The sequence below is a fragment of the Theropithecus gelada genome, chromosome 8, assembly GCF_003255815.1.
Source record: "Theropithecus gelada isolate Dixy chromosome 8, Tgel_1.0, whole genome shotgun sequence".
Lineage (NCBI taxonomy): Eukaryota > Metazoa > Chordata > Mammalia > Primates > Cercopithecidae > Theropithecus > Theropithecus gelada.
The window spans coordinates 17,560,543-17,582,537 of NC_037676.1; the positions used below are offsets into that span (position 1 = coordinate 17,560,543).

The 21,995-nt window shown below is 44.0% G+C and overlaps 1 protein-coding gene across 2 annotated transcripts in view; it reads right to left on the minus strand.

Annotated features, from left to right (window-relative positions):
* PSD3 (pleckstrin and Sec7 domain containing 3) overlaps positions 1-21,995 on the minus strand; it is a 559,261-nt gene that overhangs the window by 467,019 nt on the left and 70,247 nt on the right. Inside the window, exon 1 of one of the 2 annotated variants that reach the window (XM_025393706.1) lies at positions 18,593-18,756. The exons of the other annotated variant lie outside the window; for it this stretch is intronic. Coding sequence (XP_025249491.1) covers positions 18,593-18,613 — 21 coding nt within the window. The 5' untranslated portion in view covers positions 18,614-18,756. Of the gene's footprint in view, positions 1-18,592; positions 18,757-21,995 lie in introns of those variants that run through there. 2 annotated transcript variants of the gene reach the window in all.

Consider the following 21,995-nt stretch of genomic DNA (forward strand, 5'->3'; position numbering starts at 1 on the left):
TGCAGATCTCAGGCCCCACTCCAGAACTAAAGAATCAGAATCTTCATTTCAACAATGTCCCCAGGTGATTTCCACAGTAATGTCTGAGAAACAACTGGTCATCCACACAAGGTCCAAGGACACCGGTATCTTTAAATTCTTACTCTTATAACCCATCTGTTGCCCTGTGGTTGCTACCTGGAAACAAGGGGACTTTTATGTTTAATGCATGCAATGAACATTTAGTTGGCTGAATAAATTCTTGGAAAATGCGATCTTATACATGCTTAATGGACGGTGGGGAATCTGTGCCTCAGATGAGATCTAAAGAAGTCATCAGTTACTGAAAATATGTGGACAGAGTGTACCTCAGATCCATGCATATTGCAGAACTATTTTTTTTTCCCCCTCAAGACTGCTCTGTCACCCAGGCTGGAATGCACTGGTGTGATCTCGGCTCACAGCAAGCTCCGTCTCCCAGGTTCACACCATTCTCCTGCCTCAGCCTCCCAAGTAGCTGGGATTACAGGCGCCCGCCACCACGCCCGGCTAATTTTTTGTACTTTTTTAGTAAAGACGGGGTTTCACCGTGTTAACCAGGATGGTATCGATCTCCTGACCTCATGATCCACCCGCCTCGGCCTCCCAAAGTGCTGGGATTACAGGTGTGAGCCATCACGCCCGGCCCATATTGCATAACTATTAACAGAACTAGGGACTCACTTAGGTGGAACAAGATGAGCAGACACAATTCATACCCAAAAGACATTTATTTAAAGGCTCAGACAAAAGAAAAAGTTTTTATTTTTGATGGAGATGGGAAGATAAGGACTTTGTGTTGAAAAAATCAACAGCATTAACAAAAATTAGTGTTTACAACAGTAAGCTAGATGATTTTGGCTGTTTTAACCTACACCAAAGGTCCTTTGGGAATTATGTTATTACATGAAGGATCGTATTTTTTTCCTCTTTACTGTCTTTCTCATTGGTATTCGAACATGCTGTTACTTCCTGCATTTTTAAAACATCTCTTGACCCCATTTCTCCCTGCAGCTACATTTCTCACATTGTCTTTACAGCAAAAATCTTTGCAATATTTTTCTACCCTTGATGTTTCCGTTTCACTACTTCTGCTGTCTCTTACATCCTCAGTGATCAACATTTCGTCCCCACTACTCCACCATAATCCCAGTTGGTTATCAACCTTACCAATGACATCTCCATTGCTAAATCCCTGGGTCAAATCTCATTTGCCCCTCATTTTACTTTACTTCCTGGGAGCATCTGACTCATCTTGCTTGAAGCGATTTTTTCACTTGGCTCGCAAGATATTGTACTCTCTTTATTTCCCTCATTCACTGCTTTCCTTCATTCTTCTTTATTGGTTCCTTCTCATCTCTTCAATCTCAGTGCGGAAGTAGCCCAGGTTTTGGCCCTCAACTTCTTTTCCTTTCTGTTGACACTCACTCCCTGTGAATTTCATCCAGTTTGTATATTCTGACAACTCTCAAATGTTTACCTCTAACCCAGCCCCCTCCTCTATAATCCAGATAAATATATCCAGTTGCCTACCAGACAGCTCCATGACTGAGCTCCTGATCCTTCCTCCAAAATCAGCCTCTCCCTATCTTAGTGAATGCACCTCCATCCTTCAAGATGCACAGGTCAATATTTTGCAAGTCACCCATGCTTTCTTCCACCCACATCCCACATTCAGACAATGAGAAAATCCATCCCACTCAACCTTCAAAACATACCATGGTGGTCCAAGCCAACACCCTCGCTCACCTAGGTTACAAGAGCCTCCCAAATGGTTTCCCTGCTTCCACCCTTCCCCGCTTCAGTCTATTCTCATGAGACATAGCAGCAGCATGTCCTCCAAGAACATAAGCCAGATCATGTCCCATCTTTATTCGAAACTCTCTAACAGGCTTCTCTGCTCACTCTCAGTCCAAACCGAGGCCCTTGCAATAGCAACAAGGCCCCACAGGACCTGGCGACAGCGTCCGACCCCACTGCTCACTCTACTCCAGTCACACTGGTCTCCCTGTTCCTGGAAAGGAGGAAGCAAGGCTTTGCCTCAGGGCTCTGCACCTGCTGTGCCCTCTTCCCAGTGCATTTACCTTCCTTCTTCAGGTCTTTCCTCGTGCAACACCTCAACAGGGTCATCCTTGGCTACCCATTTATAACTGCAACTGCACCCCCCCAAACTCCCTCCTCCGCCTTATTTTTCCCTGAAGGGCTTCACACTATCAACACACTACACACACACACACACACACACACACAACTCATACACAGTCTGTCTTACCTTGTTAGAACAAGGATTTTTCTTTCTTTTTTTTTTTTTTTTTTTTTTGTCTGTTTTGTTGACCACTGTATCCCCGGAACCTAAAATAATGTCTTGTTCATAGAAGACACTCAAAAACTATTTGTTGAATGGATGTATGAATGAAGGAAAAGTGACTGTGACACAGAACTGCATATGACCTATTACAGTATGCCCTGTCGCCTTTTAAAAGAGTTGTATTTTAAATAAGTCACTTGGTATGCACATACATTCAGATATCGTGGAAAGGACAAAGCCGCTCCAATTTGATAATTAAATTAACCTTATACAAAACCTGGCCCATTGTAAAGAAAAAGCTCTCTCAACTGAGAGATGCCCTGAAACACTCCAAGGGTCCTAGGCTTTCTCAAAACCCTAAACCCTGCTTCACCAGAGCTCATTTAAAAGATGGGTCCTGGGCCAGGCACAGTGGCTCACGCCTGTAATCCCAGCACTTTGGGAGGCCAAGGCAGGTGGATCACAAGGTTGGGAGATTGAGATCATCCTGGCTAACATGGTGAAACCCCATTTCTACTAAAAATACAAAAAATTAGCTGGGTGTGGTGGCATGCACCTATAGTCCCAGCTACTCGGGAGGCTGAGGCAGAAGAATCACTTGAATGTGGGAGGCAGAGGTTGCAGTGAGCCAAGGTCGCGCCACTGCACCCTAACCTGGGCGACAGACCAAGATTCCGTCTCAAAAAAAAAAACAAAAAGAGTCCCAAAACATCTACCCTTTCTGCAAGCAGATGAAAGCAGCCAGGCTAATATAATGGACTTTGATTTCTTTAGATGAAAGAGAAATTATGATGCAAAGTACAAAGCACTTCATAGTTGTAATGATACATAAATTCCAGGTGCAACCCATTTTCAGTGAACTTCTGGACTCAAGTACAAGACAGAAAAAACGTTTGTGTTACACTTTAGTAATTCACTCACTCAGTACATGGATATGGTGGGTTCTATTTTTATAAACCATATTTCTTAAAAACCTAAAATTATCTTCCAGGTGAAAGGAAAGCAAAATAATTTCCGCAAACATTTCAGATGTAGAAATAAATTATTCAGGAAGGAAGTAACTTTGTACACAACCTAAGTGATGTGAGGCAGATAAATGCCAAAAGTGATTTTAGAACAAAATGGAAAGAATGTCCTAATGTCTCTACCTTATAATATCCCTTTTTATTTCTTAGACCGTAACAGCTTTGCTTTCGTTTCTGAAGTTATGTATATAGCAGCAATTCTTAACCACCCTCCAATTAACCAACACCAGGATGTCTCACAGGGTGACACAAGTTACCCTGTAAGACATTCTGGCTGATGCCTATTCATGTCTGCTGCTCGCCGCTGGTAACACATAAAGAAACAGAATTAAAAAATCAGTACCTGGCGCTCAAGTCTTAAGACTACAGCAAGCTCATGAAATTCTGCCCACAAGATTGAGGTGGTGATTACCAAGATTCAATTGTGTTTGCACCCGAATGGATTTGTGCTGGTTGTACTTGCTACCAAAATTATGTAACTTAAATATTATGTAAAACAAACATAGGCATAATGAGAGAGAGGTGTATTGCTAAATGGAATGCTTTAGAAAGAAGCCATTAAATGGTCACAAGAGAATTCTACTGACAAATTTTTTATTTTAAAATTATTTTTTACTAAATAGAGACAACATAAAACTTTACAAAGTATTTATAAAATACAAATACTCACGAAGGAAATACCTCTGTATACTACACCACCCAAGTTTTTTTAAAAAATGGAATTACCATTATCTTTCTAACTCCCGTCTGAATCTTACTGAACTTTCCTCTGAATCATTACCTAATGATTTTATAAATGATAAAATTTTCTCACCGACTAATCACAGATATATTTGTTTTAGTAATGCTTCTAAAATTTTGGCTTTAATTCCTCTAGGCCTATCAGGTTCTTTTAAATCTATAAACTGTATCATCTTTACATAAGCTCCAGTTTTAGAATATGATATTATATTTTATTAGACTTTTTTCCCAAGCAGGATACAGCGACATGAGAGGCCATCAACTGATACACAAGCCACACCGAGAAGGCAGGAAGAATTGCACCCAAAATGAAACAATATGACCTGGCACAGTGGCTCACACCTGTAATTCCAGCACTTTGGGAGGCCAAGATGAGAGGATCCCTTCAAACCAGTGGTTTGAGACCAGCCTGGGCAAGATGTTGGGACCCCATCTCTACAAAAAATTAAAATACAAAAACAGCTAGGCATGTTAGTGTGTGCCTGTGGTCCCAGCTACCTGGGAGGCTAAGGTGGGAGGATAACTTGAACCCAGGAGTTTGAGGCTGCAGTAAGCTAGAATTATGCCCCTGCATTCTAGCCTTGATGACAGAGCAAGGCTCTGTCCCAAAAAAAAAAAAAAGAGTGATTAAAAAACCCTGATAAAATCAAAAGAATGAATGAAACAGATCTCTGAGACCGTTACATCACACCAGGTGAACACAGCCCACACCTTTATCTACTTCTATCAGAAGTCTCTGCCAGAAGGGAAAAAGCTGGAGGAAGAAATCCACAGTAACACATTACTCTTATCTTTTATGCCCTAGATTGCCATTTGCAAGGGAGCTATTAATGAAAGTCACAGACCTGAAGCTCTAAAAGCAGCCCAGGGAATGGCGAAAATTCCGTGTCTCCAAAATAGGAGACGAAGCCACTGTGAAGCCAATAGCAAAAAACGTGATCAGGCCAGAAATCCTGCTGACTCAGGAAATTATATTTTGCCATCAGACGAGGCTAAATGTCAAAGCACCTATTCTGCCCGTATATTCTTAGCAGGGTTCCTGTACTTAGCTGTGTAACAGCCTATGGGGTTTAACTCATTCACTAAAGAAACATATTGAATGAGTACCCTGGGCCAAAGCACCACATATAGTCATCCCTCGGTAAAGTGGGGAAGAAGTGGGGATTGGTCATAGATTTGGGGATTCAAAGGTGTTCAAATCTCTTATATAAAGTGGTGTAATGAGGAAGAAGGAACTAAGCGCACACTTTCTGAGTACTTGCTGCACACAAACACGGGGCTAAATGCTTCCACGTGTATTATCTTTTTAAAATGACTCTTTTTGTTTTAGATAAGATCTTGCTCTGTCACCCAGACTGGAATGCAGTGATGTGATCACAACTCACGGCAGCCTTGACCTCCTAGGCTCAAGCAATCCTCCCTCCTCAGTCTTCCAAGTAGCTGGGACTACAGGGTCGCGCCACCACATCTGGCTAAATGTTTTCTTTTTTGTAGAGGTGGGGTCTCACTATATTGCCCGGTCCCATAGACTAGTTATTAGAGTAGTTCTAGGTACATAGTAAAATCAAACTGAAGGTGAGGAAATTTTCAATACACCTCCTGTCCCCACACGTGCACGGCTTCCCCCATTGTTATCAACCCCCACCAGAGAGGTACATTTGTTACAGTCCATGCGCCTATGTTGACACACTGATCGTATTTAGACCTTAGTTACAGCGTCCCTGGAAGAGTGGCAGTTGTCTCATTGCCTGACCCTATTGCCTGATCTCGCTGCTTGGTACAAAGGCCTTTAGAAATTTTCTGCTTTGACTGATTGGCTAACAAGTGGAGATTTCTGAACCCAAAGCATCAAATCTGTATAGGAAGAATCGAGTACATGGAAAAATCTTTGATTGCTCCAGTGTCTCGGATCTCAATGAGAGCTCCAGCCTCAGCCTTGGTGGAGACAGCAGCCCCGGGCTCAGAGAAGGAAGGTATTCAGATGACAGGATCCAGACCTCTCAGGATGACCAAAGAGTATCTAACCATTCACCAAGGAGCAGAAGCCTCCCTATCGCTGACAGACAGTACTTCCTGCGGTGTCCCCAGCAGCCCCCGGAAACTGTGGACAAGGCACAAGAAGACGCCTGAATATGTGAGAGCCACCAACACTGCCTTTCAGGCCGACTACCAGTGACCCTCCCCGGGTACCCTGCACTGGCTGAGGTTCACTAGACAAGGGGAGAAGGGTCAGGATTGGAGCTGAGCCACACTCACCTCCGCTAGCAGCTTGGTGCAAACACATCATCCTCTCTCACTAACTGATCACCCCGCCTTAGGACACAGAAAAGGAACACCCCTTGAAAGCAAAATGAAACTGTTCCTTCTTAGAACTGCTAAAGCTGTTGGCCAGAAAGTGACTTTCGGAGCTCAAAAAGTTTATATCTCTATCTTTAAGCAAATCACACCTACATGGAACTTTTCCAGCCTAAAGACCTCCAAGGAAGGCAGGCGACAACTCCCCCATCTTCCTTGTGAGTTGCTGGTGTTCCAGGGTGTGTAACTTTCTGGTCTAAATGTAAGAGCTTGACCTGAGGCACTTACAAACACATGGTTCTTATTGTTCCTATTATCGCATTTATTTCACCTTGATGAGGTACAATTTTTAAGGAATAAGCATTTATCAACTTAGTAGTACCAGTATCTACTGAAGAGTACCATCAAGATTGGTTGTGATGGTCATGTGGCATGACTGCATGAATTCTTTACTCTTTTATGTGCAGTTCTTCTATAGAAAAACACTGAAAGTTGGCCGGGCGCGGTGGCTCAAGCCTGTAATCCCAGCACTTTGGGAGGCCGAGACGGGCGGATCACGAGGTCAGGAGATCGAGACCATCCTGGCTAACACGGTGAAACCCCGTCTCTACTAAAAAATACAAAAAACTAGCTGGGCGAGGTGGCGGGCACCTGTAGTCCCAGCTACTCGGGAGGCTGAGGCAGGAGAATGGCGTAAACCCAGGAGGCGGAGCTTGCAGTGAGCTGAGATCCGGCCACTGCACTCCAGCCTGGGCGGCAGAGCGAGACTCTGTCTCAAAAAAAAAAAAAAAAGAAAAAAGAAAAAAGAAAAACACTGAAAGTTAAAAGTTGAAAACAATAAATGGTGTAGCATTTGCACATAACATATGTACATCTTCCCATATACTTTAAATCATCTCTAGATTTCCTATAATACCTAATACAATGTAAATGCTATGTAAATAGTTGTTATATGAATAAATAATGACAAGAAACAAATGTCCAAACATGTTCAGACACAATATTTTTCTGCATATTTTGATCTGAGGTTGACTGAATGCATGATGCAGAACCCACAGAAACAGACGGCTGAGTGTATTAGAATTTTTCTCTTGGCTTCCATAAAGCACACCTGTAGGCAATCACAGTCTAGGATACAAGAAAGTCCAGTTATGCCATTTAATGGGTGTGTGACTTTAAGAAGGGCAATAATAATTCCACTTCCCACTCAGGTAAGTATAACCTACCATCCAGGTCACATTTACTGCCTACTTACTGTCTTTCTGAAACTGTCTAAGCCCCTTCCAACCACTAAATGTTAGTGAGGTATTCCATGGAACAATGATGCAGTGAGGCACAGAGATGTTAAAATAACTTGCCCAAGGTGACACAGATAGAAGCAAATCAGACTGTCCAGTTCAAGGGCACACGCCAACCGCTATGCTGCACTGCCTCCTAGTAACACAGAATATCCTTTAAGAGAAGAACAGGGCCAAGTACAATAGCACCCCTGTAGCTCCAGCTAATTGGGAGGCTGAGGCAGGAGGATTGTTTGACGCCAGGAGTTGAAGGCTGCAGTGAGCTATGATGGTGCCTGGGAGTAGTCACTGTACTCCAGCCTGGGCAACACAGCAAGACCCCGTCTTTAAAAAAATAAAAATAAAGAGGTCAGGTAAGTGAGTCTCCCCCTCCCAACTCCACATTTTTCACTCTCCTGAAATTCTTCAGGAGACCCTAATCAACCACATAAAACAAGCAAAGTGTAGAGATTATGTAAGATGTCTATTTTTCTTTCCATGCCCTTTTCTCCCCATTGAGTTTCATGGAGATCTGAGTGGCCATGGGAGGCCTCCAGAGATTCAGCAACGGTAAGAAAATATGAACACATTTTAAAAGAGGAGGGAAGAAGGAGGGAGGATTCCTCCCAAGAGAGTGGTGGCAACCTTAAAACTTGAAAATGTCTGTGAGCCTGGTTTAAATTTTTATGAACCATCTCTACCACATTGGCAGGGGGTGAGGGGGTGGGGGACTTGGGTTGTCTTGGATCAAGACCCAGTGATGAGGTAAGCAACGTAGCCAGACTGGCTTGATCAGCTCCTTGTAATCTCCCTGATGAGGGATGTTTGTCAACTGGAGACCACACCCACTAAAGAGAACTAATTAAGCTCTAGGGGCAACCACTAAGGTCATCATTATTACCAGGTAAGATCAGTTTCCCAAACATTCCGATCTTAAGACTCGCATGGGGTGATTATGAAGACTGCTCCTTCAAAACCACTGTACCAGAATCTTCGGGCAGCCCTAGAAATCTGAAACCAGGTAATTCTTGATAGACAAGTTTGGGAAACACTATTTAGATCATGACATTACAGTACCTAAAAAGATCAAGAAGGGTCTTCTAGGTAGAGTGTCCTTCTTTCAAGCAATTCTCTGTCTAATCCAGGAGGAGAACACTATTTTCTATACATAAAAGTCTTCAGAGAACTGGCTTGCAAAATTTCCTTTCAGTATACATAAGAGTCTCAAGTCCTCAGAGCTTTCTGGTCCCTCTCAAATAGCTCAGGCAAAGGTTAAATCTCCATCCTTCTTCCAACCAGATATTTAAAAAACAATATTTGTTACACAAGTCATCATACTTAAAGTTTTGGTAACTCACTTTGGAAAATATGTGAGGGCCCAGAACTGTGCTAAGCCCTCTGCTGCTCTGTTTAAGATAAAGAACCTCACTTATTTCGAAGGTCAGGAAGAAGAAAGAGAAAAGACAACCCACAGAAGGAGAGAAGCTATTTGCAAAGCATATATCTGATCAGAGACTTGAACCCGTAATATAAAAACAATGCTTAACATTTAACAGTACATAGACAAATAACATAATTTAAAAACGGTCAAAGGATCTGAATAGACACTTCTCCAGAGAAAATACACAGATGGCCAATGACACGGTTTGGCTGTGTCCTCACCCAAAACTCATCTTGAATTGTAACTTCCACAATTCCCATGTGTCGTGGGAGGAAGCCAGTGGAAGGTAATTGAATTACAGGGGTGAGTCTTTCCAATGCTGTTCTCTTGATTGTAATGAGTCTCACGAGATCTGATGGCTTTAAAAATGGGAATTTGCCCACACAAGCTCTCTCTTTGCCTGCTGCCATACATGTAAGACATGACTTGCTCCTTCTTGCTTTCCACCGTGATTGTGAGGCCTCCCCAGCCATGTGGAACTGTAATTCCATTACACCTCTTTCTTTTGTAAATTGCCCAGTCTCAGGAATGTCTTTATCAGCAGTGTGAAAATGGACGAATACAGCCAATAAGCACGTGAAATTATACTCATCATCATTAGTCATTAGACAAGTGAAAAGCAAAACCACAATGAGATACCACCTCACAGCCACTAGAATGGCTACAAAACTTGTACGCTTGTGTTCAGAATGGCATGATTTCCAACTGTCAAAAGTGGAAACAACACATCAACTGATGAATGGATAAATAAAATGCGACCCACCTAGTCAATGGCATACTATTCAGCAGTAACGAGCAATGAAGTACTAACACATGCTACTTCATGGATGAGCACTGAAAACATGAGAAAAAACGCCAGCTACAAAAGGCCATATTTTGTATTATTTCATTTACATGATATATGTAGAACAGCAAAATCCAGACTCAGAAAACAGGTTAGTAGTTGCCTGTTATGAGGGACAGGAGCAACAGGGAGAGGTGGCAACTTATGAGACCGGAATTTTTGGGGGCTTTTGTTCTGTTTTGTTTTGTTTTGAGACAGGGTCTCACTCTGTCACTCAGACTAGAGCACAGTGATGCAATCACGACACACGGCAGCCTCAACCTCCTGGGCGCAAGCAATCCTCCCGCCTCAGACTCCTGAGTTGCTGCAATTACAGGTACGCATCACCACGCTCAGCTAATTTTTAAATTTTTTTGCTATTAAAGGTGTCTCACTATGTTGCCCAGACTGGTCTCAAACTCCTGAGCTCAAGAGATCCTCCTACCTTGGCTTCCCAAAGTACTGAGATTACAGGTGTGAGCCACTGTGCCTGGCCTGGGCTTTGTTTTTGAAGTGATGAATATGCTCTAAAATTAACTATGGTGACGGTTGCACAACTCAATGAACATACTAAAAATCAATGAATGTACACTTTAAAGGGGTGAATGGTATAGTATGTGAATATCTCAATAAAGTTGTTTTAAAAAAGGATCCCATTTTATCTCCATGAGCCTCAATTTCATCCTCTGAAAATGGAGACACCACCTACCTTTCAATACTATAAAGGATATACAGGCCAGGCACGGTGGCTCACGCCTGTAATCCCAGCACTCTGGGAGGCTGAGGCAGGCAGATCATGAGGTCAAGAGTCTAAGACCATCCTGGCCAACATGGGGAAACCCCGTCTCTACTAAAAATACAAAAATTAGCTGCGTGTGGTGGCACATGCCTGTAATCTCAGCTACTCAGGAGGCTGAGGGAGGAGAATCACTTGAACCCGGGAGGCGGAGGTTGCAGCAAGCCAAGATCGCACCATTGCACTCCAGCCTGGGTGACAAGAGCGAAACTCCATCTCAAAAAAAGTAAAAAAAGAATATATAAATACATACAGATGCACACATACACACACTCACACATACTGTTTCACATAGTACCTAGCACATAATAAATACTAAATAGATGTCATTCTTTCTCCTCTTCCTATCCCCACGCTTTTGCATTTGATGTTTTTATGTTGTGTTTTTATGTTGTCTTTATGCCTTGATGTTGTGTTTCCACCACAAATTACAAAACTCAAAATTAAAACGTATTTCAACAGAGGTCTAACCATGAGAATTTCACACTGCTCGGCCGGGCGCGGTGGCTCAAGCCTGTAATCCCAGCACTTTGGGAGGCCGAGACGGGCGGATCACGAGGTCAGGAGATCGAGACCATCCTGGCGAACACGGTGAAACCCCGTCTCTACTAAAAAATACAAAAAACTAGCCGGGCGAGGTGGCGGGCGCCTGTGGTCCCAGCTACTCGGGAGGCTGAGGCAGGAGAATGGCGTGAACCCGGGAGGCGGAGCTTGCAGTGAGCCGAGATCGCGCCACTGCACTCCAGCCTGGGCGACAGAGCGAGACTCCGTCTCAAAAAAAAAAAAAAAAAAAAAGAGAATTTCACACTGCTATCCTCAAGATTACTCCTACATGGCTGACTCTGAAGAAATCCTGGAGCCTGCAAATGTGACTGTCTACCTTCCAGACTTGTCACGACAAAGTATTTGGGGATAAAGAGTATGACCTTTGTCTCCGTTCCACTGCCTTATTAGAGTGTTCCTTATTTCTAACCACGGGACACAGGCACCTTCACTTACCTATCTTTAAAACTTAGCACAATCCTTGTCAATATAGATGCTATTCAGGCATTTTTCCTGTCAATTTCATCTACAGTGAAAATCAACTGGGCCTCCCAGACAGCCCTGCAGGTGTCCCCAAAACACCTTAGCTTTGATACGCAGCACTGCCCACCTGAATATTCACTGTGATGCTAGGCAGATTCAAAGAGGGCTAGAAATTAGGGAACCATCCACAGCTTGCAACAAAAAGTCAACTGCAACCGGCCGGGCCCAGTGGCTCACGCCTGTAATCCCAGCACTTTGGGAGGCTGACGGGGACAGATCACCTGAGGTCAGGAGTTCGAGACCAGCCTGGCTAACATGGCGAAACCCTGTACCCACTAAAAATACAAAACAGCCAGGCGTGGTGGTGCACACCTGTAGTCCCAGCTACTCTGGAGGCTGATGCAGGAGAATTGCTTGAGCGCATGGTAGAGGTTGCAGTGAGCCAAGATCTTGCCACTGCACTCCAGCCTTGGCGACAGAGTGAGATCCCCTCTCAAAAAAAATAAATAAAGAGAGGGAGAGAAATGACAGCTCAGGACAGATAATGCCATCTATTAAAAAAGCACTTTTGCTGTAAAGTAGCACTGTCTCATATAGTAGTTACCAGTTGCCTGAAACTATTTAAATTATTGAAATTAAATAAAATTTAAAATTCAGTTCTTAAATCTCACTAGCCACATTTCACATGCTTAGTAGCCACATGTAGCTACTGACTATCTTATTGGACAGGGCAAATATGGGACGTTTCCATCATAGTAAAAGCTCTATTGAACAATGCTGATTCAGGCAATAACTGCATCGATTCTACCAAGTTCACAAGTTCTGAGTTCCTAGGTACTGCAGTTTCAGTATTTGCTGATTGTGAAGTTTGACTCACACTAGTACGATCCAAGTGAGGTTTGCCAAGGTCAGTGGACAAGGTTTTTTGGAGCGTACACTGAGCTCAGCACATGGTAAGCATTTAATATTTGCTGAAAGAACAAATGAATAGCATAATAATATCTGTACTTCAGTCTCTGCCTTGATACTTTCAGATATTAGCTCATGGAAAGCAATGGTTAACTTTTCTTCAAGGGAGATTTTTTATTTTTATTTTTATTTTTATTTTTGAGAGGGAGTCTCGCTCTGTTGCCCAGGCTGGAGTGCAATGGCACGATCTCAGCTCACTGCAACCTCCGCCTCCTGGGTTCAAGCGATTCTCCTGCCTCAGCTTCCCAAGTAGCTGGGATTACAGGCACCTGCCACCATGCCCAGCTAATTTTTGTATTTTTAGTAAAGACAGGGCTTCACCGTGATGGCCAGGCTGGTCTCGAACTCCACTGACCTCAGGTTATCCGCCCGCCTTGGGCTCCCAAAGTGCTGGGATTACAGGCGTGAGCCACGGCATCCGGCCAAGGGAGATTTTTATAGAGCGAAATAAGCATCAGTAGCTGGGGAAGGCGGCTCTCAGACCTTTTGTAGCCACTAGAAATGAATCGGCAAAACATCAAAATCTGCCCAAAAGGAACTCTGATATTCAAACAAAGTTTCAGACTCAAGAAATATCTTGCTTCTTGAAACACTCACTACTTGCACCTTGTAGGGACATGAAGGCAGAGCCAGAGGAGACACTCTGGAAGATCACAAAGCCTGCTGTCAATTTCTCAGCATTTTTCCAATATAACTTTGCCAGAAAATAATACAGTCACAAAGACAGCAACCATCTAATGGCATCGTCTGTGCCATCACTCTTAAACCTAAATTTCCCCTCTCCCAGTGTCCTATGACTCAATCTAAAACTGTGCCTATCAAATAACTTCTTGGAAAGTACATTTTTGAAAATCTACATTCAAAAAAGCATGTAAGTTTCCATATACAGAGAAAAGCAGTTCCACTGGCCCTTAACCAGTAATCTCCTAGAGGCCAAACAAAAGAAGCTATAGCTGCTTCCATTTCAATTTTCTACTTCTCTTGTCCACAGACCAAATAGGCATAAGAAAACCAAGCTGCTCCATTTCTATAATTCACTTTTTCTTAGCAAAGGTCTGAGAACAGAAGGCCAGGGAAACAGGGAGCAGCTGCCGCCTGATCTTATGAATGCCCTGGGCTCATTCCCCATCCTCCTCCTTATTGTTTCAAGCTCCTTTTCTCAACAACCTCTAAGCCCCAGCTCATGGGAAGAAATAACAAGGAAAAGCAGTCTTCTCTGTGTCAACACCCACTGTGGTTGAAGCCTCGAGATCACTTCTCTAAGGTGATGCAATTAGAAATTAAAATAGGTGAGCCTTATGTTCCATTTTAATTTGTTGATCTGCTTTATTGTGAATTCCAGTTAATGACATATAACTACGTGGAACTCCTCACGTGGTCCTATTGCGATCCTTTTAGACACCCCAGGGGTTTTGTTGTTGTTGTTGTTTAATTACACCATTTCTATCTCTTGAGCCAAACAACAAATCTGGTCCCACTATGAAGCCAACAAATGTATAAAATAATGGTTGATGATGAATTAGTCATCCAATATTCAGATTCCAAGACTCAAATAATCTAAATATTAGAGCCAAAGAGCTCAGTTTCTGCAACACACAGTGCTAACTTTCAGACATAAAAACAGAACAGTGGTTAAGAAACTTGGATGACCTGAGTTTAAAGTCTCAGCTCTGCCAGTTACTCACTGTGGGATCTTGAGTAGGTTAACCTCTCCCGACTTCAGAATGGAGATAATGACAGTACTGACCTCATGGGCTGTCATGGGGACTAAGGGAGACAACCCGAGTAAGAACTCAATAAATATTAGCTATGATTGTAAAAATGCCTTATGCCTGGAAAATATCACTTAAAACAAGCGTTATCCAAAAGTTAGAACTTGGCCGGGCATGGTGGCTCATGCCTGTAATCCCAGCACTTTGGGAGGCTAAGGAAGGCAGATCACCTGAGCTCAGGAGTTCGAGACCAGCCTGGGCAACATGATGAAACCCCGTCTCTACTAAAAATACAAAACTTAAGCTGGGCACGGTAGCGTGTATCTGTGGTCCCAGCCACTCGGGAGGCTGAGACCGGAGAAGCGTTTGAGCCTGAGAGGCAGAGGTTGCAGTGAGCTGAGATCGCACCATTGCACTCCAGCCTGGGTGACAGTGTGAGATCTTGTGTCAACAACAACAACAAAAAAAAATCAGGACTTAACAGGAAACTGAAAAGAAAAGGCTGCTTTCTCAGAAGATCCACATGAAAATACTATGTAAGAAAAGAACACCAGCCTAGGTCAAAATGTTAATTTTCCCAGTTATCCTAAATCCCTAACTCCAATAATAATCTTTTAAAAATGTCCTTCAACATGTATAAATTATTCCGATTCATCTCACTGATGTATACTCAGAGGAAAGGGAATTTCAAACCATATGGCTGTTTGCTGCAAAGTAAGCCTCAAGGAGTGAATGGTCTTCCATGGCCACAGCCTGGCTCGGACATGCAGGAAGGGGAGAAGAGCGGGCGGATCCCTCACACCACAGGTGTCACCAAGAGAGAAAATGCTCTGCCACCTCTGTGCCCTGAAGTGTCAACAAAGTCCCTGCCCACTAGGCACCAACTGGGCCCAAGTTTGTTGACCTTCTGGGTGCAGTGAAAAACCTTTCTTTTGGTAGGGCAAACAAGCACTGCAGGGACATGTGCTATTTTTATATAAATAAGATAGCACAAGCAAAGATTCATTATTAATGTTATGAGTTATGCCTTATTTTCAAATGAGGCATGGACATTTGGTAATCTGGAATTAAGAATAACTTGTTAACTACATGCTGCAAATTATCCTTTTTCTCCATTGTAAATTGCAACGGTCACTACAACACTACTTAATTTGGAGCTTGTGAAAAATGTCCTTGAAAGATGGTTAAAGTAACTCAGAAACACTCTTTGAAAAAATAATGCCACCACTTAAATTCTTTCCAGCAAATCTCTAAGTCTGCATACAACATCACAAACAACACAAGCTGTCAAGATATGGGCACTCTGAACAAATGCTCTGGAGAATTTCACATGGATCCTACACTCTCCTAAATGAAAGCCAGGCTGGTTTAACTGTAAAAGAACTAGGAAGAACTGAGAGGCAATATTCAAAATGAAAACACCTCCACCCTTAGCAAAGGGAAGTCAAGGACCTCTGTGCTTGGCCCAGATGGTCCGGGAAGAACCCCTAAATGGTGAGAATCACAAAAGCAGTAATTCAAGGTCAGACCAGACCCCCAGCCTCCTATAAGCTTGATTCACATACTAAACTCCACAGATTTTGGTCACCAGATTATTTTTTTACAGTCTGACTCAACCTCAGTCATGTCAGAATTCATTTCCAAAAATTGGAAACGATCACTATCCATAACTCACCTCCCAATCCAACCCAAACCCAAAGACATGCTCTTTTCATAATGTCCAAATGACATTACCCCATGTAAACCTCAAACAAACCAGTCTTGAAGCCAAAGCAGATACACATTTTAATATTCGCATGGTTTTGCCTCAGCATCTCTTAACCAAGACTGCAATTAACCCATCACCACATTGGTGTCTTAGTTTTTGAATAATGCATGACACATCACTCCTGAATTTCTATAAAAGAAAAAAAAAAATCACCTCCAAAAGTAGTAGTACCATGGACATGTTTTTTTCAATGTAATGCCATGCTAAATTCCACTCAAATACTTTTCTATCGGGGTTGGCAAACAAGTATGTAAATATCAAGGTTTTAGAAAGAGGGCAGAGCCATTGATAGAAAGTACCTCTAAATTTTTCTTTTTCAATGAGCTAATTTCATCTTATTTCATTTTTTTATTTCCAAATCCCCAAGATTTACTAGCCTTTAAGAACTTCCAAGATTACCAAATTTTTTAAATTGCTAGCATCTAATTAAAAGCAGAATTCAATTGCTTAAGTGCAATGTACATAATAAGGTATGTATTATTCTTTGGTCACAAATGAAATGAATAGTGTCAACAAAACTTTTTTTTAAAGAAAACACACATTAAGATTGGCAAATCAAGCTTCTTATGCTCACATTTAAAAAAAAAAAAAATTCAACCATGGAATTTTGCCTTAATGAGGTTATTTTAGCTTTGTAGTTGTAATCACTCTCTCACATTCAATGGCCAGGATAAGAGTGCTGATCCATTCACAGAACACACAAACAGATATTTAGAATGTGAAATTAAGAGTACGTCACTGAATAAGTAATACATTAAACGTGTCTAGGCGTAGAAACATCAAATGGTAGGGCTAGAAGGCTCTGAAAGAGCATCTACCTAATCCCCTCACCCTTCCAGGAAACTGTAACGACAGAGGTTAAATAATTTGCCCAAGACTGTGGCAAAAACGCACCCAGTCAGTGGCAAAGCCTCTAAGCTAGGTGTCCTACCTACTGATCCAAGTCTCTTCCTTGATACTACTCTACTCCTGTTGGTACAAACAGCTTCTATTAATGAAATGTCTAACAAGACAAATCACTTGTGGATGGATATAAAAAAGTTGTGGAAGGACATCCAGTCAGCCACTAAAAACTGGTTGAAAAGGTGCTAATTTATTCTGCATTTGCTTTACTGGTGATGTTAAGCATGTTGCACTTTCAACTGCTGAAGAGGAATTTCATGACTTTTTTAAAAGAAAATCTCTCGGTGTGTAAATACTCTCAGAAAAGAAAGGATCATTTCTTGGAAAAGAGTAGAAAGTGAATTTCCTTTCTTTCAGCAGGGAACATCCTTTCCCTCACATCTCACAAAAATCCAACCAACCCCTCCCTTTCAAGGTCCAGCATAACTGCCAGCTTCTCTCTGAGAACTTCCAAGCCCGGAGGCCAGAAGCTTCCTCTGAGATCCTCCATGGTAGCCTACGCAGAAGTCTCTCCTAGGCAAGCTCTCAAGCACGCTCCTTGAAAGCAGAAATCCTATCCTGCTCACCTGGTTACCGGGCTTTGCAAAATCCTTTGCACATACTCAATTACAACGAATGCATTGAGGCATTTGTCGCCAGAATCCCACTTACAGTAATTTTCCAGATCTCCGTCTTCCCTACACCAACACCTGGACCCACTCAAGAGTTATTCTGGAGCGGAAATCCTGGATTCCACTGTCGGGAGAACCAGTGTCTAGAAAATGCAATCGTGGTGCCCATTCCATTCTCTGCCTAGTGGGCGTTTAACATCCTTTGACATAGAGGGGAATGGCAAAACGAAACATTTATTATTTAGATCACCAACAACATTCTAAACCCACGTTCTCTAATAGGTGTTAATGTGTTTAAAAAAAAAAAAATCAGAACATCTTTCGCCAGAACTGAAAGCTGAAAACAGCGGATAAAGTTAAATGCATGTAAAACAGAATGACTTAAACATCTGTAAAAGCTCCTGGGAATTGCACCGAATAATCTTCCCTTGTCTATTTGCTCGCTCAATTCAAGTTTGTTTAGTTTAGGTTTTGTTTTCTCGTGTGTGTTTGTTCTTTTTTTTTTTTTTTTTTTTCTGACAGAAACGTGATAGTCCCTAAATACAAGCTGACTGGGCAGAGGAAGATCGACATATGAGGTCCTCTTTCATGTTGCCTTCTTTTGATAGCTTTTCTCCCACGTCTGAGGTTTTCAAAGCAGAGGGATGAACTGAAACACCTAAACCTTAAGACCACAAAGTTGACCCTGCTGGGCTCCTAACAAACACAAAGCAAGCAAGCGCGAAGAGGAAAATCGTACCCAGCACCTATCGAGACAGCAGAAACCCAGGTGGCCCCGGGATCCTGGGGGACAGAGCGGCGACAAAGCAACACAAACCCCACGTCGGACAGCGGCGCCGCGTGCGCCCCCCGCGCCCGCGCCCCGGCCCCGGAGCTCACCGCGGCGCTCCTTCCTTCCATCTTCCATCGCCCGCCCGGCTGCGCGCCGAAACCGCCGCCGGGCGCTCTGGGGCCGCAGCCTCAGGGCGCGAGTGCCGGCGGCCAGCGCCGCGTGCTCTTTGTTGGGCTCCCGGGACGGCCGAGCGGCGGCAGCCCGCGCGCACCCTGGCGGAGGCTGGCGAGGCTGCGAGCCCGCGGCGGTCGCCCGCCCGGCCCTCAGTAACGTCAAAGCGAAGGCGGCGCGGGCGGGGCCGGTGGTGGCGGGCCCGGGGGGGCGGAGGGCGGAGGGCGGAGAGGCGGGGCCGGCGCCTCGGGGAGGGGGAGGGGGCAGGGCCTCCGGGGCGGAGGTGGCGTCTCCAGGGTAGGGCGGGGCCTCCGGGGGAGGCTGGAGGCGACCCCGACCCTCGCAGTGCAGCCCTGGGTCGGCCTGGACCCTCCGCTGCCTCCCGCAGCCGCGTGCCCGCCCTGGGCCCGGCTTCTAGCCCGCGAGCGGAAACCTGCCTGTTGCTTTGTCTTCTTCCTTCACAGTTTTCCCACCCTGAGAAAAGTGAGAGGTGCTTTCCCTGGTGTTTCCTCTCAGGAAGGGCCGTGTGACTGGAGCCGCGAGTTGGGCGCCGTCTCGCCGGGGCCCTGGAGGTACGCGGGCTTCGGGACACGCACCTAGGCGTCCTTCGGGGTCCCGGCCTCTCTGACCCGGCTCCCCCGGCACCGAGCCGCAGCCGGAGCCTTTAGTCTCGGGGACCTGTCGAGCCCTGAAAGATCCATTTCCCCCTGAGGCGATTCCCCCCAGGCGCCCCACAGCCTGGCCTCGGGACTGTCCCCACCGACAGTGCGTGCGCGGGGAGAGGTCACTTAAAACTACATTTTCGATCATTAGTGCCGCAGACCCGCACCCTTTTTCCTCCGTCCTTTGATCTGTGCCACAGAGGCAAGGGCTGGAACGGCGCCCTCCCCTGGTAAAGGGACGGAGAGACCTCAAATCCGCCCTCTTTACCTCCTGGGAGGTCCGTTCAGTGGATCCAAGCACCTGGAGGCGGAAACTGTGTGGCCGGCTACAGGGTGGTCCCGTGTATGTGTTACCGCCTTATTGTTCCAAAGAACAGTCTTTTTCAAGTGACAGGTAGAAGATGCCCCAATAACAAGAAGTGACTGACTTGGCCAAGCTTAGAGATGGGAGTGGAGTCAGGTTCCCTGGTGACCCCATGATCCCGCCCACCATGTCAGCATGGGCGGCCCAGTGAGCATAGCTGAGATGCACCAAGGCCACGAGTCACCCACTTTGCCTTGGCTGCCCCATCTGAAATCTATCAAAGGCAGCCTTGGACACCCACCAGAGGAACCAGCATGAGGGAGTATATGCATTTATACAAATTCACTCCAACTTCAGAAACACATCCACAGCTCGTGCTCCCCCTGCCAGAACAGCAGTGTGAGCAGATGTGTAGGTCTGGAAGCACCCCAGTCACTTGGGCATTGATATGGTTTGGCTGTGTCCCCACCCAAATCTCATCTTGAATTGTAACTCCCACAGTCCCCAGTTGTGTGGGAGGAACCCTGTGGGAGGTGATTGGATTATGGGGGCGGGTCTTTCCTGGGCCCTTTCACGTGATAGTGAATGAGTCTCACGAGATCTGAAGATTTTAAAAATGGGAGAGCTTGCTCCACAAGCTCTCTCTTTGCCTACTGCCATCCCCGTAGGATGTGACTTGCTCCTCCTTGCCTTACGCCATGATTGTGAGACCTCCCAACCATGTGGAACTGTAAGTCCAATAAACCTCTTTCATTTGAAGATTGCCCAGTCTCTGGTATGTCTTGATCAGCAGTGTGAAAATGGACTAATACAGGCATATTTCTCGTTTGTGATCTCCCTTTACCCTTGCGTACATACCCTACAGACAGTCCCGGTGTGCCTATTCCCAATCAACTCCTGCCTTCCTTGAACCTTGGGGTCTGATGGTTTTGTCGGCAAAGCATCAAAAGTAAGACCGAGTACAGAATGTAGTTGCTCCCCTGCGGCTTGACCACTGGCCTACTGGCCTTTACCTGGAAAATTAACCAACTCATAAACAAAAAAAATAACTAATCATATAGGAGGCAGGGTGGACATAGATTTACGTGATATTTCTAGTTAAGGGACTTGGGCATAGACATCTATAATCTAAGCCTCTGTTTCCTCATTTATAAAATTGGGTTAAGAATGCCTTACAGAAGTGTTATTAGCATGATAAATTATGGAAAGCTCCTGGCTTATAGTGAATGTTCAATAAAGGAGCATTTCAACAGCTAAGCCACAGAAATGTGTTTCCCATTTTCATTGCAAAGGGAATTTTTAATTGGTTTTATCCCTGAAGCTAAAATATTTTAAAATTGTACCTATAAAGCTGATCACATGTATTAAATAATCATTCATTCGTCCTGTTATAAATAAAGGTAAAATGATTAGGGGTTCTGATCATCATAAATTAGCCAGTGTTACCACTACTAAGGCAATGAAGCCTAAAGCAAATCAAATAAACATTGACATTTCGTTTTGCCAGCATGTATTTTGTGTGTAAATATTTTGTTAGGCTTTTGGAAATATTAAAAATGAAGTAAGAATCCCCATTTCTGCTACCATAGCCCCCAGTGCTCAAGTTCAGTGTGAGAATACACAAGCTCCCGCCTTGGTAAAAAGAGAAAGGAGGCATGCAGACCACCTAGGCATGGGCTAGTGTATATTTATTTACCCAATAACATATTCCTCCCCCACCTCTTCCCATGAGCCCTAATGTATGTGGTGTGGAAAGAAAGACTATATAGCAGGCAAGACATTATATACTTCAGGTCAAAAGAAGATATGAAAAGGAAGATGAAATTCCATCGTGTATTATTCATGCATACAGTTAATCCTTCTTATTTCTGAAGTTCACTGAAAAGCCCAGATTATGGAATATTTATTTTTTTAGTACAACGTGAATGTTTCTTTAGAATGACAAAAATCTCAAATACAAATTTCTAAGAGTTGACAAATCCCACAAACATTACCAAATCCAGAAAAATCACACAATAGTTTTATCTACTGCCCTTATAATATTTTCTATTATTAAACTTCCTAAAACACTTCAGTAATATTTGTCTTCACCTGTTTTCTGCTGCTATAAGAGAATACCACAGACTAGGTAATTAATAAAGAAAAGAAATGAATCTCTCACAGTTCTGGAGGCTGGAAGTCCAAGAGCACAGCAACAGCACATGGCGAGGGTGGTTCCATGGTGGAAAGCATCACATAGCAACCAAGCACAAGAGACGGGAAGCAAATGGGGTCCAGACTTACCCTTTTGTCAAAAGCCTGTTCTCTGGATAACTAACTTACTCTCTCAATAACAGCATTCATGAGAGCAGAGCCCTTATGACCCAATCACCT